Source organism: Sander vitreus, chromosome 22, assembly GCF_031162955.1.
Source record: "Sander vitreus isolate 19-12246 chromosome 22, sanVit1, whole genome shotgun sequence".
NCBI classification, from domain to species: Eukaryota; Metazoa; Chordata; class Actinopteri; order Perciformes; family Percidae; genus Sander; species Sander vitreus.
In genome coordinates this window covers 12,577,595-12,593,921 of record NC_135876.1, presented here as the reverse complement: position 1 = coordinate 12,593,921, position 16,327 = coordinate 12,577,595, and the positions used below count along the sequence as shown (strand labels likewise).

The window sequence follows — 16,327 nt, the reverse complement described above, 5'->3', positions numbered from 1 at the left end:
AATGGCTGCCATCGGGGCTGTCTGTTCAGCTGAGAGTTGGGGTTGTAAAGGTTGACGCTCGCTGATGGTGAAGTAAACACACAGCGTGCCCTTGCACGCAGACTAGAGTACACTGCCAAGTCTCTGATCTGCTAGAGTTGGATCTCAACTGAGTGTTCAAGAGATGTGCCATATCAGTGTGAATGGAGTGGGAGAGTGTGCGTGAGAGAGAGAAAATGTATAGTTATCATTCTGGGAAGAGGTAGAGAGCGTAGTTGTGCGGCATCGGATAATAATACTGTTGTAATAACTGTCATAAATATTTTACTTTAAATAATCAGAAATGTAATAAAATGTAATGTAATGAATTTTCCGATAAGGTAATGACATCCCTTTTACAGCATTAACCAGGAATTATTACTAAAATAAAAGGTGTAGCTGACTTTTAACTTACGATGTAATAAGTCATTTTAAAGGAGCGTTATTACACCAATTAAAATATAAAGTTGCAAGTATTAAACTGCAATTTATTACATTTACAATATTTTTTTGCATTCTCATTATAAGGACATTTAACAGCGTTTTGACAACTTTCTGTCCATTATTCGACTGGCTCACACACACACACACACACCATAGTATCAGGTTTACTTTACTACCTATTCCCTTGTGTGCGTGTACTCTTTTCACCTTATGTGTTACACAGTTTTGTAATGTCAGTAGTAGTGCAAGTATCACCTACTTGTTTATTTGATTTGCCTGCTGCTAAAACACACACACATACACACACACACACACACACACACACACACACACACACACTCATGGGGACACCTATGTACCATGATCTGTCTTCGTGCTCTTTAAGGCCATAAGCTACAGTGTAACCTATGAGTCAATGTCATGTTACCAATGAAGGGGAATGGATGGAGTGTCAGGGCCGTGTCAGTTCTTGTCATCGCTGTCACTGGGGTTTGTTACTTCATTAAATTGAGTTATTGAAGAGATGACTGGCCAGGGACAGCCTAGTAGGCAAGCTCCTCAGTCAAGTCCAAGACCCAGCACAGTCAAGACCAAGTCCAAATCGACTCAATACCCAAGCTGCCAAAAATCTGATATGAGTGTGAACATATCACGACATACATTTTATATAAGTATATGTAGTTCCTTTTGACACATTCATACATAACCATATCATTTTGGCATGTATCATCAGACAAAAAGGATGGGCACATTTATGTTGTACAAGAGTGAAAGAGAAAAGAGACAGATCCTTTCTGCTATTCTCATATTATTTTACACTATTACAAATGGATCTAAACCAAGTTGAATTTAAATGTATTAAATAGTGTGCAAATAAAAATCTGATTTCAGTTAGATTATAATCATTACCTACTCTGCCTTCCCTGAGTGCACATCATTGATGACTCGGGCCATAAGCTGACAGGCGTTTATGCTTTTATGCAATGAGGCATTTTGCCTCCGTAGCTGGATGCCATAAGAAATGGCTTTCTGACTGCTCAGACCATCCTGTAATGGATGAGCCATTTTTTTTGCCCCCGGCTGAAAGCCATATCATTGTTATTCCATGTGGCTTGTGTAGCTGCAGTGTGTGTTTGTGTTCGGAATTATGCGATAGGCATGCTTGGATGCACGAGTGCATGTGTCTCAGCATATCAGTGGTCATGTTTTTGCTGCAGCTCCTCCTGGTGTTGCTTCAGTAAGTTACAATGCAGTAATTGCTTGAGCAAAACACTTTTAAGTCTCCTTTCATGTAGCCGTAATTCCCAGAGAGTTCTGGTCATTCAACCTCTGCCTCAGCTGCACCTGTCCAGCTGTGATAAATCTCTTTTCCCCCACTCAGTTTTTTCCACTCTCTCTCTTTCCCTCTAACTCAACTGCTACAAGAAACCCAAGGTGACCGATGCAAGGACATAGTGATGTGATTTTCTCTCTATGAAGCCTTTTTTATTCGCTGTCACTCCCTCTCTCTTTCTCTAAATCCCAGAAGTCTGTATTTTGTGTGCATGTGAACATGTGTTTTGGTATGGTTGAACATGAGTTCCTCGGTGTACATTTTTGCAAGATTACACACAGACTTCTGTCTGCACACTTCCACCTAAGATTAAAAAACAAACTTATCGCAGAGAGCGCCTCAGGAAATAATAACCAATCTGGAAATTAATGTGTCTGGCTTGAAAGGACAAGACCACCGTGTGAACTGGACTCCCTATGGTGCAAGCTGTCCAGATATCATAGAGTATTATGTGTGTGTTGAGGCTGAGATAATTGTATTTACGAGTGGTTCTATTGGGTTATCTGAGAACGCTTGAACATCAGACAGTTCACTTTAGCTCACAGTGGCCATTATAAGATAGCTTTTTTACAAGGTTAAAGCCATTTTACCAGAATGAAAAATAAGTATGTGATGAGAGTGAATGCGAGTTTTTGAATGCAAACTTTATTAAATAATGTCTGTACACCAGTTCAGGTTTTTATAGAATTCAGTGTTATAATCTGATTTTGTTGTATTCCACTTTAAATTCAATCAACCAATGTAACAAAGATCTTCAAATAATGTTAATTTCCTTCATGTAGGATTACAGATGTTCCAATACCATTTTTATCTTCTCGATACAAATTTGGATACTTGAACTTGCAAATCGCCCGATACTGAGTATCAATCAGATAGATAGATAGACAGACAGACAGACAGACAGACAGACAGAGATATCTATCTATCCATCTATCCATCTATCTATCTGATTGACACTCAGTATCGTTATCCGAATATATAACAAAATACACACATACATACATACATACATATATACATACATACATACATACACACACACACACACACACACACACACACACACACACACACACACGCGTATATATATATATATGTGTGTGTTTTTTATTATCTAGTTATAACAGAAAAAGAACATTAACTACTTTTAAAGTTGTTTTTTTTTGGGGCTAAATTACGTGGTATCGGATGGGTGCATAGACTGGCGTACTCACCAGTACCAATACTGGCATTTTAGTAAGTATCGGAAGTATTTCCAATACTGGTATCGATATCGGAACAACTCTGTGATGAAGATGTGTGTTCTAGTTTTTTAAAAACTGATATTTTGGAAAGCTTTTCTCTCTGTGTGTATGCAGCGTGTCTGCGTCACTGAAACAGATCCACGAACTGTTTCCCAGGTGGATAGATAGGAAAAAGTAAATAAAGACATTTACTATTGCTTTTTCTGTTTTTGAGTACTGCAGGTGTGAACAGCCTGCAGCACGTTCATATTACCTGACATGCCCCGGGTAGCACAGTATGAGTGTCTCTGTCGTGTTGATTCTATTGATTTGCCACCTGCACTGTATTATCATAAAGCCAATATGCATGTCTGTCAGCTGTGGGAAGTGCATTAGGGTGGTTGGTTTGTTATCAACACTGATCCGTTAGCAAACACATCTACACGGACAATCTGTCATGATCATTTTGTCCGTTTTGTTTGTTATTTTCTACCTTTTTATTTGTCAGCCTTTGCTTTATTCCTCTCTTAAGTCTTTCTCTTTGCATTTCTTTCAGTGTATGTTCTTTATAAATCTCTAATTTGCAAGTGCATCATTGCTGGATGTACTGTTGCGTTGAGGCACTTATTCAAAATGCACTTAGCACTGATAAAATGTGCTGCCTCCCCGCTCTCTGTCACTAGCAGTCGTTGTGGGGCTTAAATCAAAAGTGCTGTACAGTTAGAAATACCCTCCTTTCTCAGGCTGCAGTCAATAGCTTTTGGTCTACATTCAATACCATATTCCACCTTCTCTTCCCCCAAACCACCTCTGACAAAAGCTGCTCTCCCAGGACCTGAAAACGATCCACGGTGGTAGGTGTCACACAACCATCAGTCACACTGCAGCTGTGTGTGTGCATTTGATTCTGCCTCCATATCTGTGTATGTGAAGCCGACATGCCCTTCTCCTGCTGATGCCAGAGTGTGTAACAGATTGATTTAATTGTGTGTGTGTGCGTGCGTGTGCGTGGGTGTCAAATCTGTCATGGATCCACATAGACTACATGCTTTGTCTCCCCAACCTACACACACTAAGATACAGCAGGTGGGCTGGGGCTGCCAGTCAGGCTCCCTCAGAGTCTAATCGGGATCTGGAGGCCTGGTCAGTAGAAGAGCCCTCATTATGTCAGAACCACAGCCAAACCCCCATCTCCTGTAATTGAATTGGCATCTCCCAAAAATAACTCCCTTGTCTCTTCTGCTTGGTTCAGCCCTAATTATTTCTCTCTGTCTGTCTTAGCCCTGTTCATTCCTCTTTTATTTTCCTTGCATGCAGATCTCCTCTCTCATCACAGGGGAATTCAGAGAACATTGCTCTTCTGTAGCTCTGCGTCTTTGTTACCACAGAAATAGCCACTCGCTCCCTAGCGGCTATCCCTGGCCTCCTCTTAATATACAGCAGCACATCCTCTCGCACCCGCATTCACGGCTAATGTGCACTACACAGCATATTGCCACTGTACCATTGTAGCTAAACTGAAGAGGAAGATAAAGCATCACAAGCTGCTGATGTAGATTGAGATTTTAGGAGGATTTTAAGATGCGTATTGTTTAATTTTCAAAAAGGCATAGATGTAAATGCTAAAATTAAGGTGTTATGTAAATATCCTGGAAGTAAGTATAATGTTGTCAGTTTTATAGCTGTATGAGAAGTGGTTACATTTAAAAATGCAAATGAAAGAATATGGACTGCTGCTGCTCATATTTCACTCACATAAATGAAACATGCAGCATATTGTAGACTGCCTTTGTTTCCTTGTAGCAGCCGAACAACAGATTGACTCTCCCAATAACTACAAACAGTGTATTCCCCCCCCCGGATGGAGGCACTGGTGTTGGATGTGTGCTCAGTAGCCGCTGCCATTCCCTCCCTTTTCCTTCTTCACTTGGCATCCATCGGTGTGGTTGACACTTAAGATGCATTCTTGGCACACTGGGTTTGATTTCACTGTGTGAATAGAGATTATTCAGCAGAGGAAAGAACAATCTGCGCCTGTTACTGTGGTTTATAAGAGCTACAGCTGCTAATCTGAGATGCACAGTAGCTGGCTGGAAAAATGGGTTAAAGGGATGAAAAGAAGGAGAAGCGGCATGATGGGGCATCAGTAGAGTGTTTGATGAAGTGAGTGACAGGGATTGAGGGCTGGATTAAAGGAGGTAAGAACGTGTCAGAAGATACTTAGTCGATACATAAAAAATATACCTGAATGAGTCTTTGTTAGCCGTGTGATTATGCATCTGACTTTTTTTTCAAGCCTCTGAAATTCAGTATTTTTTTATTCCTATTTCACCCATCTTCTTTCTTGACACAGAGGAAATTTTGTGCACTGCTCCAGTTTCAATTTTCTGGAAAACAATTATACCCATTGAGGAGTAGGAATGGTCAAATAAAATGCTTATTTCTCTCTTTGAATTTAATCTGTAAAAATGAATTCCCTCTCACTTCAAAATTATCTCAGCACCTTGCTGGGGTAGCAAGAAACATTATTTTCTCCCCCTCCTTATCTCTCTCTCATTCACACAGTTGCCACGCAGGCAGGCAGTTCTGATTGGAAACGTTATCAGCGGAGCACACATTTGACTTGGATTGTTTCCCAAAGTGAGGGCTCATTATTGGCCTGTTGGATAATCGTCGGCAGCCAAAGTTGGTTCAGAGAGAAGTTTCCCCATTGCCCCGAGGCTTCATTTTAGCTCAGGGTTCACAGAGAGGAGAGGAGATAGGGGAAGGGGGGGGGGGGAGGGGATAAAGAGGCTGCCGACGTATTGAGATGTGGGTAACATAGCCATAGCTGCAGTGTGGAATTCACGCACTTACAGGCTTGGATTGATGGTACTGTAGCACAGGTCTGAAATGCATCAAAAACTCACAAATGATCAGGGGGACAGAAAGTGCTTAGGTACAGAGGGGTACATGACAGAGAAGAAATTCAAAAATAGGAGAAATCCTTTTGAAAGAAAGACAGGAAATAGTTAATAGTGAGCGTGACATTATCTCAAACCACTGGTAGTCTGATAATCTGCCTGGAAGTTGTGTGTGTAATTGATTCTTCTCCGGAATATAGCCTTTAATAATTGCTCTGACTTTGCTGTTAAGCTGTGGGTAAACTCAACATTGTCGACTATGTCAATATTAACACTCCCAGAGTATATGCATATTCTCTAATCATGTTATCACACTATGTATGCACTCGCTGTAAGAGCCAAAAGTGAGTTTGGGTACGAACTTTTAAAATTCTAATCAAATTTTACTAATGCAGTCGATTATAGCTGTCACTGTTAGTGCTGTGGAAATGTCTGCAGACCATCTGCAAGGCTTCTCAGACAGGTTCATTAGTTTAATACAGTGAATGACATAGATGACTGCAGTTACAGTATATCATGTTAATTAAGGGAACTGAAGCGATTGGAACATTTAATAATCATCATAGTCATTATGTCAATTTGGTATTGAGTCTCAGCTGGACCTATAGATCAGAAGCCCTTCCCTCGTCATCATAGTGAGATGGACTGTGCCTTTTAGTATCCCTGTGGGGACAGCACCATCACTCACGGAAAAGGACTATGTCCCCTTGTGTCTTTAATATGTGTGCATGTGTTCATCCATTAATGCTTGCATGCCTGCATATGTGTTTTTTCCAATAGTGTTTGCTAACATGCCTCTTAGCTCAACGGGCTGAAAAGCCTCCCAGGGTTGATGTCAAGTATGTGAAGAGATGGAGCAGGTCTTTATATGTGCTTGGTGATGCTGCAAGAATGAGTCCCTGTGAAAAAATCTTACCAGGGGGGTTCCATTCTGAGTTTCTTTAGGAGGAACTCCAACCTCAGGTATTGCTCTTATGGCACAGTGTTCTTAGAAATGCTTGCAAGCACAAATATATGCACACATATTATTTAGGATTCCAGACATACAGCAGAACAGCTAAGAATATATTACCAGCATTAGCAGTTGGCTGTCACACACAAGGAGGAGGATGTTCTGACATTTAGGAGGCTGAATACTTCTGGGATTTATATTCTTGACATTATTTGAGGTGTGTGTGTGTGTGTGTGTGTGTGTGTGTGTGTGTGTGTGTGTGTGTGTGTGTGTGTACTATCTCAGTTCATTTCAAGTGAGAGAAAGGGGAGCAGCAGCAGCATCGCTTCATCTCTGTTGTGGTCACCTTGAGCTTCTCGTACACTATACCTGCAGAATGATAGGCAGACAGGCTAAATGAAAGAGGAGACATATTGTGCATGAAAAGCATCCACTGTGCCTGATATTTGATATACATGTGTATTGAAGATGTAAGAGAGAGAACAGCAGAGAGCAAAGAGAGCAAGTTGTCTGTGTTTCCTCTTTATTCATGCAGTGGATGAATAAACCACACCAAGGCCACCACAGAAGACTCCTTTGTTTTGTATGCTACTTAGCAAATTTTAATGTGGTAATAAGCTAAACTAAGATGGTGAATATGGTAAACGTTAAACCGGCTTAACATCAGAATGTTGGCATTGTCATTGTGAGCATATTAGCATTTAGCTTAAAGTACCGCTGTGCCTATAGTACAGTCTCACAGAGCCGCCAGGGTGGCTAAAGAGTCTTAAATTTAAGTTTGTAAAATGATTGGAGCATTTTCTTCCATGATTTAGACCTATATAATATAATATAAAATATAATATGCAGCATTGATGTTTATTCCTGACCTCATCATTTCACCATGTACTCTATCTCCTGGTTTATTAGCTGACACTGTGCAAATGTACTTTTATTAATTTTCTCTTTAATATTTAATGATATTCTTGGTCTTTTTCCTTATCATTAGTTTTCTTGTACTTGGTGGAAATTCCACTTGCAGTTTGAGGAAATTATTTTTTACTTTCTTTCCCTTCAGTCACAGTAGAAAATACAAAAGTATAAAGAACACACACTTACTGTAATTAGTTTCCTGATTGCTGAAGGAGAGTTCTGTCTCTTTACTACCTTGGAGGTGTTATGAAGAAAATGGTGTCTTTGCAGACTTAACTTTGTGTTTTTGCTGATTAATATATGTTTGCACATATTGGCTACACGATATTAGTGTTTAAGTTGTCATGACACTGCTCTTTTTCATCAGGTATTTCTGCTAAGTGACATTTTTCAACACCAATTTTGTTAAATATAAAATTGTAACACTGTTGTTACAATAAATATGAGCAATAAACACTGGAACCTCCTTGTGTTTGGAGTAGCCTGCAGTCCTCCACATGTCAACCAGGAGAGTTTGGAGGAAGATGACAGGCTACAGGAATTATATCTCTCCATCATTTCAAGTCACTCAGCCCTTTTTACAGACGCTTTGGTCGGAGAAAATTACCTTGTTGGCTGAGACTCGGCTCAAAACTCTCTTCTGTTGTCGGAGATATACTTACATGGATTTTCTGGAGTTGGCCAGAACTGCAATTTGTCAAATCTCTCATGTATGAGAGTGCTGATAGACAGTTGCCGTCAAATAATTTGTACCGTGTAGAGTGCATCATCCTGCAGGAGACCTAGGTAGATGTTTGGGGTTACTTTATCTTCCTTAGCCTGTTATTCAAATGTTTTAGGGTTGTCTGTTATGAATTGATGAGTGGATTATTCATTTATGACTTTAGAATATTTTAAAGTGACTAATATGCACAAATATATTCCTGCAGATGATAGGAATGTCCCGTTTCCACCTACAAGCAATAGTTCATCTCAGCTCACCAGCCTCCCAACACCTGCACCTTAATCAACAGCTTAATCCCAATAGCCTAACTCCAGAAACTCTCTACCTTGAAATGTATGACCCACGTGCCAGTCTGCCACTGCATTGCAGAGGAGAAAGAGAGTTGAGATTGTTTACAGTGGTTCTCTCTGTTCACTCTTGGAGCTGGCATTCAAGATGGATGAACTGTGTAACTCGGCTTCACCCAGTCGGGGGCTATATGCAAATGATCGATCGATTGAGGCCAAATTTGCCCTCCCGGAACAGATAAGAATTCCTCCAGCTCTAATGCACACAGAGTGTACAAAGATAGAAATGAATGCATGCACACATAACACACACTCACGGGCACATACACGCAACACAGTGAGATAACGTCATTATGTCTAATGTCACTTCAGGTCCCCTAGGATCCCTACGCACAGACTTAACAGAGTATACACACACACATGCACAAAGATTTACACAGTAACAGGAAAACAACGTCTTTACTCTTGAAATTGCCCGCTTTCAATTAAAAGCACCTTAAGCGCTTGGAAAGACCTCGATCAATTCACAATTACCGAGTACATCTGGCTACTGTACACTTGAAAATGCACATTGACTCAGATCAATAAACACACATGAACACACTAAGAGTCCACATACACACCCTCCTCAGGTGTGCTCCCACATCTCTCTGCTCCGGGCCTGTATGATTTACTGGTGTAATGGTGAACAGCAGATGTTGCTGTTGTGGGTTTCCGCTGCAGCAGGCGGATCAAAGCACTGATCAAAGACTCTCTGCTATATTGTATGCTCATTTTCTCCAGGATCTTCCACTGGCTTAACAATACTCCAACATGGCTCCCTCTCGTTTCTGTTTTTTCCTTCTTGGTTGTAGTGCCTGGCTCTGTAGGAGGAGAGCCATACTATATATATATATATATATATATATATATATATATATATATATATATATATATATATATATATATATATATATATATATATATTAAAAGGACATTATGTGCATGTCAACCTGGTTATTGTATATCCACTGTTTGTGTGTTGGGTCCTCTTGTGTGCAGTTAATACTGTACATATCCTACCATGATAAAAAATGTATGTGCATAAAAACACACATGGTGTTAAAACAGGGTTTGATTTATGCCATTTCAGATTTTAATTGTCCCTCACTATTTGTTTAATAATTACTTCCATTCATTATGCATGGGTGTGGAAGACTTTGCTCTCAGGAGTTATGTTGTGCATCACAAAACGTTAGGGTATGCACTATTATGCCTTAATAATCAAATGTGTAATTTGAAGATGCTAATAAAGTTTTACTGTTAGGATTGCTATTCTGATGCTCATTCTTTGTTACACATTCAGTTTTTTTCCGTTGTCATCTAGTATCAAGCAATTAAAGATGCAGTAGGTGAGACTTGTAAAACTAACTTTCTGTCATATTTGCTGAAACTGACCCTATGTTTGAGTAGAACTACATGAAAGAGGTCATTTAGAAAAAAATCCAGCTCCTCTGGCATCACCTACAGCCTGTAGTGTGATTTGCAAAAATCCACAGCTCCCTGTTCAGATCCTCCAATCAGTCAGTCACTGCTCATGCACACGCATTCATTCTCCCTTGTGGGGGGAGGGGCTTAGGAGGCCGTTTGGGCTTTAGCAGAAAGGGGGGAAGGACTGAGAAGTTGTCGATGTTCAAATTCTTTGGCTAAGTCCTGGATCTTCCCGATCCTACCTACAGCACCTTTAATTTAGTTTAATCGCAATTATGCGTATGGATCAACACACTCATGTTCACCCTCATAAGCGACCAGAAGGTTGAATTGGTCTCTATAAATATTCAACTAATTGACATAAAAGTGCATATTCTAAACACAATAGTGTTTACTTTTTCACCTAAGCTGATTCATCACATTACTTTTCAGTTGTGAGTTGGTCAGCAGTGCATCAGATTTAAGAGCTGTAACTTTTAAGCACTGCACTGAACCGGAGAACAGCTGCTGAGAGGGCGATACATCACTTGTTTTTGTTTTCTGATCAAGCTGTAGCTGGACCTCAAAATGCCATTATCTTGATTACAAATCTGGCCATAACATAATTCAACATCACCTGGAAAACTTAAGCCTGTCTGTTTGTCAGCTGAAAGAGAGAAAGCGACAAAATGGAAAGTAAGGAGCAACAGACATGAGGGTATTCATCATGAAAAATAACTGTTAATACATCATTAGTAGGAAGAGAAAGTGAGAAAGGAGAAGCAGGGCAGACTATGGAAAATCAGAGATGAGAGAGCTGAGTTAATAGACCTTCAGTGCAAATAATATTTGCCAGGAGTGACAGGCAGTCAGAAATCCACATACCGTTCTGCTGCCCTGATTTTAAATCACAAAATTAATTGGTATTCAGCTGTGTTCCTCACTGTGAATCCACTTTACCTTCCACACACACTTATTTACATAATCAATAGTTTTTAATTCAAGAGTTTGGTTTCCTGTAAACTTTCAGCATTTGATAAAGTTTCAAATTTGTCCAGAGCTATACTACAATACATCATGTTGACCTTAATGCAAGGCTTGAGTAATTTATTGTCTAAGAAACATGTTAAATTCCATGAGTGGTCACTTGCTAATAAAGAGTGACTACTGTTATTTCTTCTGAGCTAATCGTACCTTACTGGCACCTGAATGACCCAAATGTATCTCCAGTCATGGCTGTTAGATAAGCACAGGTTTTCCTGCCTCATTAACAGAGATATGAGTTAATATCCCCCCCCCCACACTCATTTAATTAAATGGCCGGCGCTAGCCGCCATAACTGGGCTGTTCATTAAACCCTTATCACAGACACAGAGATGCAAAATGGAACCCAATCCTAATCTAAATTGAAGAATATGATTCCCAGGCAATGGCTTCTTGTGACCTTGCATGTGCAAAATACAAAACCTCCTTTTGATCATCTTGGTATATAGCCGTATGTATGTCAGTATGCATATGCCAAACACTGCCCTTCAATCCTCACATAGCCCATTCTCACATGACACTGTATATGAAATGGTTTGTTCATCTTGTTAATATGCTGCGTCTAATGATGCATATGAAAAGCAATCAGTGAGGCAGCAGAGGATCTGCTTGAGGAGCGGCGTTAATAACTTAGGGAAGCAGGAGATTGCAATGCCCCCGCTGGCTCAACAGACGCACATACAGTACACACAGGAAATTCACAATATGCTGCATTCAGCACTCGGGTTTTGCTATGCACTTAATTTCCCATGTATGACTTAGTGGTTATGTTTAGGTTAGGGTGTATTTTGTATTGCATGCACCACTGTATTCAGATATGTTTTTTTTTCTGTAAAAAAGATATTTTTTGTGTCTTATGTTTTGTACACATCTGTTAGCATATACTGTACATGGCGTGTGCTCTGTGTGTATCTTTAGGATCAGTTAGAACAGTGTATGCTGTAACCTGGCTGTGTGTAGTGTATAGAAGAGCAGCTTAAATAATTTACTCACCGCCCATTCGAGCTGAATGCACTTTCACACCTTCCCAGCAGCAACAGCTCCATCTCAAGCCTCTTCTCGGCCTAATGACAACTGATGGCTAATAGTGTAAACACAGATAAACGTGTTACTTAATCTCTTGTCTTGTCTCCTCTCTGTGTATTATTTTAAATATAATTGACAGGAGTGCAATATGTACTTATGATGAAAGGTTTATGATATAAATGCAAAACATTACATAATTTATTGCAGCCTCTGCATATGGTGCATTGCTCAGTCAGCGCAAATCTTACAGAGGGAAAACCCATGTACATAATTTATGTGAACAGTTGAGTACAGGCCGCGGATAGCAAAGCTGCTTTGCTGGTTAACACACTGATTAACAACCTATATTATCCAGTCTCTGTTTTCTTTTTTATCAGCCATTCAATATCAAAACCTGACTTGAAAATATGGGGAAATTCATATAACACGATGCACAATAAGTTGTGTGCAGCTGTTGCAATGTCAATGTCAGGTGTGACTGTGGATTAGATTTTTAAACAAGCTTTGGTCCAGTATTTCAGTCTATAATCCTAATAGTTCATTAGTGTGAACAATTCTCAGAGGCGTTAAGATAATTAAGGCTGGTGCTCCTTCACTGCTGTAGTTTTAAACTGTAATTTTTGGATTAAAGCCCAAACAGCTCTCCAGTGTGACTGTGGAGGCTTTTCATCGATTTTTCTCTCAGGCTAGTTTGTGTGTGTTGAACATGAGAATCTCCACCAAGGGACCTTCAACTTAGCATTATTCATCATATGCATGATGATATAGCATATCATCCTCACAGTGCCGTCCATGCCCTCATTAACAAAGTTACAATGCTTTTTTATTTTGGGACATAGAAGACGTGCATGCCGTGCTCTCCTCAACTGTGTTCTGACTGATGTGGGCAAACAAGGCATGACAGGTCCTCCCAAATTGAAATGTCAGCCATCAACTTAATTCCACAGAATCAGTGTAAGAAAGAAAGAGGGGGAGAGGAAGGAGGCAAACAGAGTGTGGAAGTGTTTTCACCAAACCCATGACCCCTTCTGACCTCCCCCCTTCTTGTTTTAATACCGCCCCCCCTTTAATTTTTTATTTACCACAGCATTTCCAATTATTCCGCATTGCCATCCTCCGCCGTTTTCACGTTCTACCTCTCGACCAGACTCACCATCCTCCTGCTCTCTCTCTCTCCCCCCTCCCCCTCCTGTCCTCTCTCTCTCCCCCTCTCTCGGTTTCAGTGAGCTGAAGCAGGAGCTGGCGGAGGAAGGCAGCAGATGCTCCATCCTCTCCAAGCAGCACCGCTTCAACAAGCACTGCTGCATCCGCTGCTGCGCGCCCTTCACCTTCCTGTTCAACCCCAAGCGCCTGTGCCTGGACTGCCAGTACAACGTCTGCAAGACCTGCTGCACCTACAACAAGAAGGACAAAGCCTGGCTCTGCTCTGCATGCCAGAAGGGCAGGTTAGTGTTTTCTTACACATTCACATACACGCCGGCGGCGGAGACGGGGAGAGATTAGAGACAGAGGAATGAATTGGGACGAGAGATACGAGAGATGCTGTGAATTTGTAAAGTGGAGGACGCTGAAGTAGGGAGGGAATTGGGATGGAGAAAAAATAGATATGTGGCATTTATGGGGGAAAAAGAAGGGATTGAGAAGAGTGTTGAGGAAATATGGACACTGAAGGAGACAGATGTGAGGGGGGAAAGTGAATGAATGAGAGGGAACACAGGAATTTGATTGAGTCAGCGCTGCAAGGATGGATGGATTTAGAATGTTGTTTGATTTGTATTTAGGACATCCAACTGTTAATTTCTCATGAAAAATAATTGTTTTCAGCTTTGCTTCCCTGCCTTTTTAACATTCCTGGTAGTTGTACAGCAAAGGGAGGAGAAGATGGGGCTATTAAGGAAAAGAGGGGACTAAATCAAAGGAAACGTGTGTAGTCTAAAGTAATGTGTGTTGGGGTGAAATGACAATATGTACACTGCTGGAAAAAAACGGACACAGAAAGATGTAAACACGGCATAGCAGGGAAGATGAATTATCATGCATGTGGCAGTTTTTGTCAAAGATTTTTGCCATACAACTCTCAATTTCTGTGTGTGTGTGTGTGTGTGTGTGTGTGTGTTTAATGCTGTTTATGCATGCATGTCTGTCCCAAAGCTTTGGGAGTTGTTCTAGTGCCCCGACTTACCATTGGATGAATATTAAGCTTTCTCTCTGTCTGGGCAGCAAGGGTGGGGTGTTGGAAATACTGTAACACTGGAGTGTGCAAGTCCATCTTTGTGGGGGATTTAAAGCAGGGTGTGATACAGTACCTTTGTTGTGATATTTAGAGTGCAATATTACAAAGAAGACAGCAAAGGATTAGAGACGCAGGTGTGTCGATGGTGCGTTTCGGATTTTCTCCCTGTTTTTGTGTGTTAAGGTGGAGGTGGACAGGATCGCAGAGCCCCTCCACTTGGCCTTATTTCTTCCCCTCAAACCCTCAGCTCTGTCTCTTTTTGTCTTTCATTGATTTTTTGCTGCACGGTGTATTGAGTTAGACCCACTGCCCTGAGTCCTGGTGTATGAGACAGTAGGGAGGAGTGGGAGGAGGGAAAGATGATGACAGTCAAAAGAGGTGGCAAGGTTTGCGTTGATCATCTCTTCCCTCACACTCTGCATGTGTCTCTCCCGGGGGCTCAGTAATGTTCTCATTAGGGGTTTAGACTGAGTAACAGATGGGCCTGATGTCACAACATTGCCGTCGACCAGTTACATATAAATACAGCACTTTTCATTAGCACATTAAAAGGGCTTAAATCTGGTTTTAGCATGAATTACTCTCTCTCTCTGGGTGGAGTCGTATCAGTTGGAACAGTAATTTACAGCTTGCACGAGTGTTGAGCTTGAGGCTAGAGAGGCGCCCTGGACATTATTTTGGAAATAGCTATTAGTCTACTGGTGGAGTGGATGGTTGCAAACGAAAGGCTTTGATTTATTGCTAAACAGAGCATAACTGGTGGGAAATAACTAAACTGCGAAGTAATGCTTTCTAATGCTTGCTTTCTTCTACTAGGATCAGTTTGGAGTCATTGTGCACTAAATGCTAATTAAGCTATCTGAATGTCATTTACAGTACTTTTAAGAAACAAATCTTAAAATGAAATATAGCATCAGTATAAGTCAAGTCAAAAATCACAAGTTCAAAGAAATATACTATGCATTCATTCATAATAAATCTACTTATCAGGATCTTCACCTCCTGATTGTCAATGGGTTGTGGTTCTTTATGAACCATTTCTGAGGGAGTTCTGCTGAATCCAAACACAAAATCAATCCGCAAAAGGGAACAGACCGCCAAATGGTCTCCCTCGCATGTACCGGCTGTCCATCAACATTCACAGTGGCACGGCCACGCTGCTCACAGGCGCGATGTGTGTAGGGAAAGCAGATTTCTAATCATTGCACACATGGACACACTTGGGAGGGTAAAGTCACCCACTCACACATGGATGCGCATAAGACAGTAATGAATTATTTTACATCCAGGCAGAGACGTTGCTTGCAAGCAAACAGACATGGGAGCGCATACATCATATGTTAGTTAGTTAGTTAGTTAGTTAGTTAGTTAGAGGTGGACATTGTCATTGATTGGTTTTTGTCAATTGATGTGAGATGTTTGCATGTCAAAGACAGATGGTGAATAAAAAGAAAAGAGTGCATCAGCAGCTTTGTCATAACACCTTTCTCGTCTTGTAAATCTCTCACACACACACACACACACACACACACACACACACACACACACACACACACACACAGTCAAAACATTTTTAGTGGAAACTGAAAAGTCATTTATTCCTGTTTTGGCTCCACGCCCAAAGCAGTGGGGAGAATGTTAAAGGGGAGCGCAGGAGATGAAGAGCGATGAAGGTCAAGAGCGAGAGGAAGAGGGGGAGGGCAGGAGGATGAAAAAGATTAGAAGAGGGAATGACAGAGGAGGAAAGTACTTGTCCTAATTATCCGAGAGGTGAAATGC

At 40.9% G+C, this 16,327-nt stretch overlaps 1 protein-coding gene across 2 annotated transcripts in view; it reads left to right on the top strand.

The window, feature by feature from the left end:
* The window catches only part of myripb (myosin VIIA and Rab interacting protein b), a 124,811-nt gene that overhangs the window by 41,393 nt on the left and 67,091 nt on the right, over positions 1 to 16,327 (top strand). For both annotated transcript variants that reach the window (XM_078280969.1, XM_078280968.1), the window contains exon 3: positions 13,539 to 13,760. In XM_078280969.1, the coding sequence (XP_078137095.1) occupies positions 13,539 to 13,760 (222 nt within the window). The remainder of the gene's footprint in view (positions 1 to 13,538; positions 13,761 to 16,327) is intronic.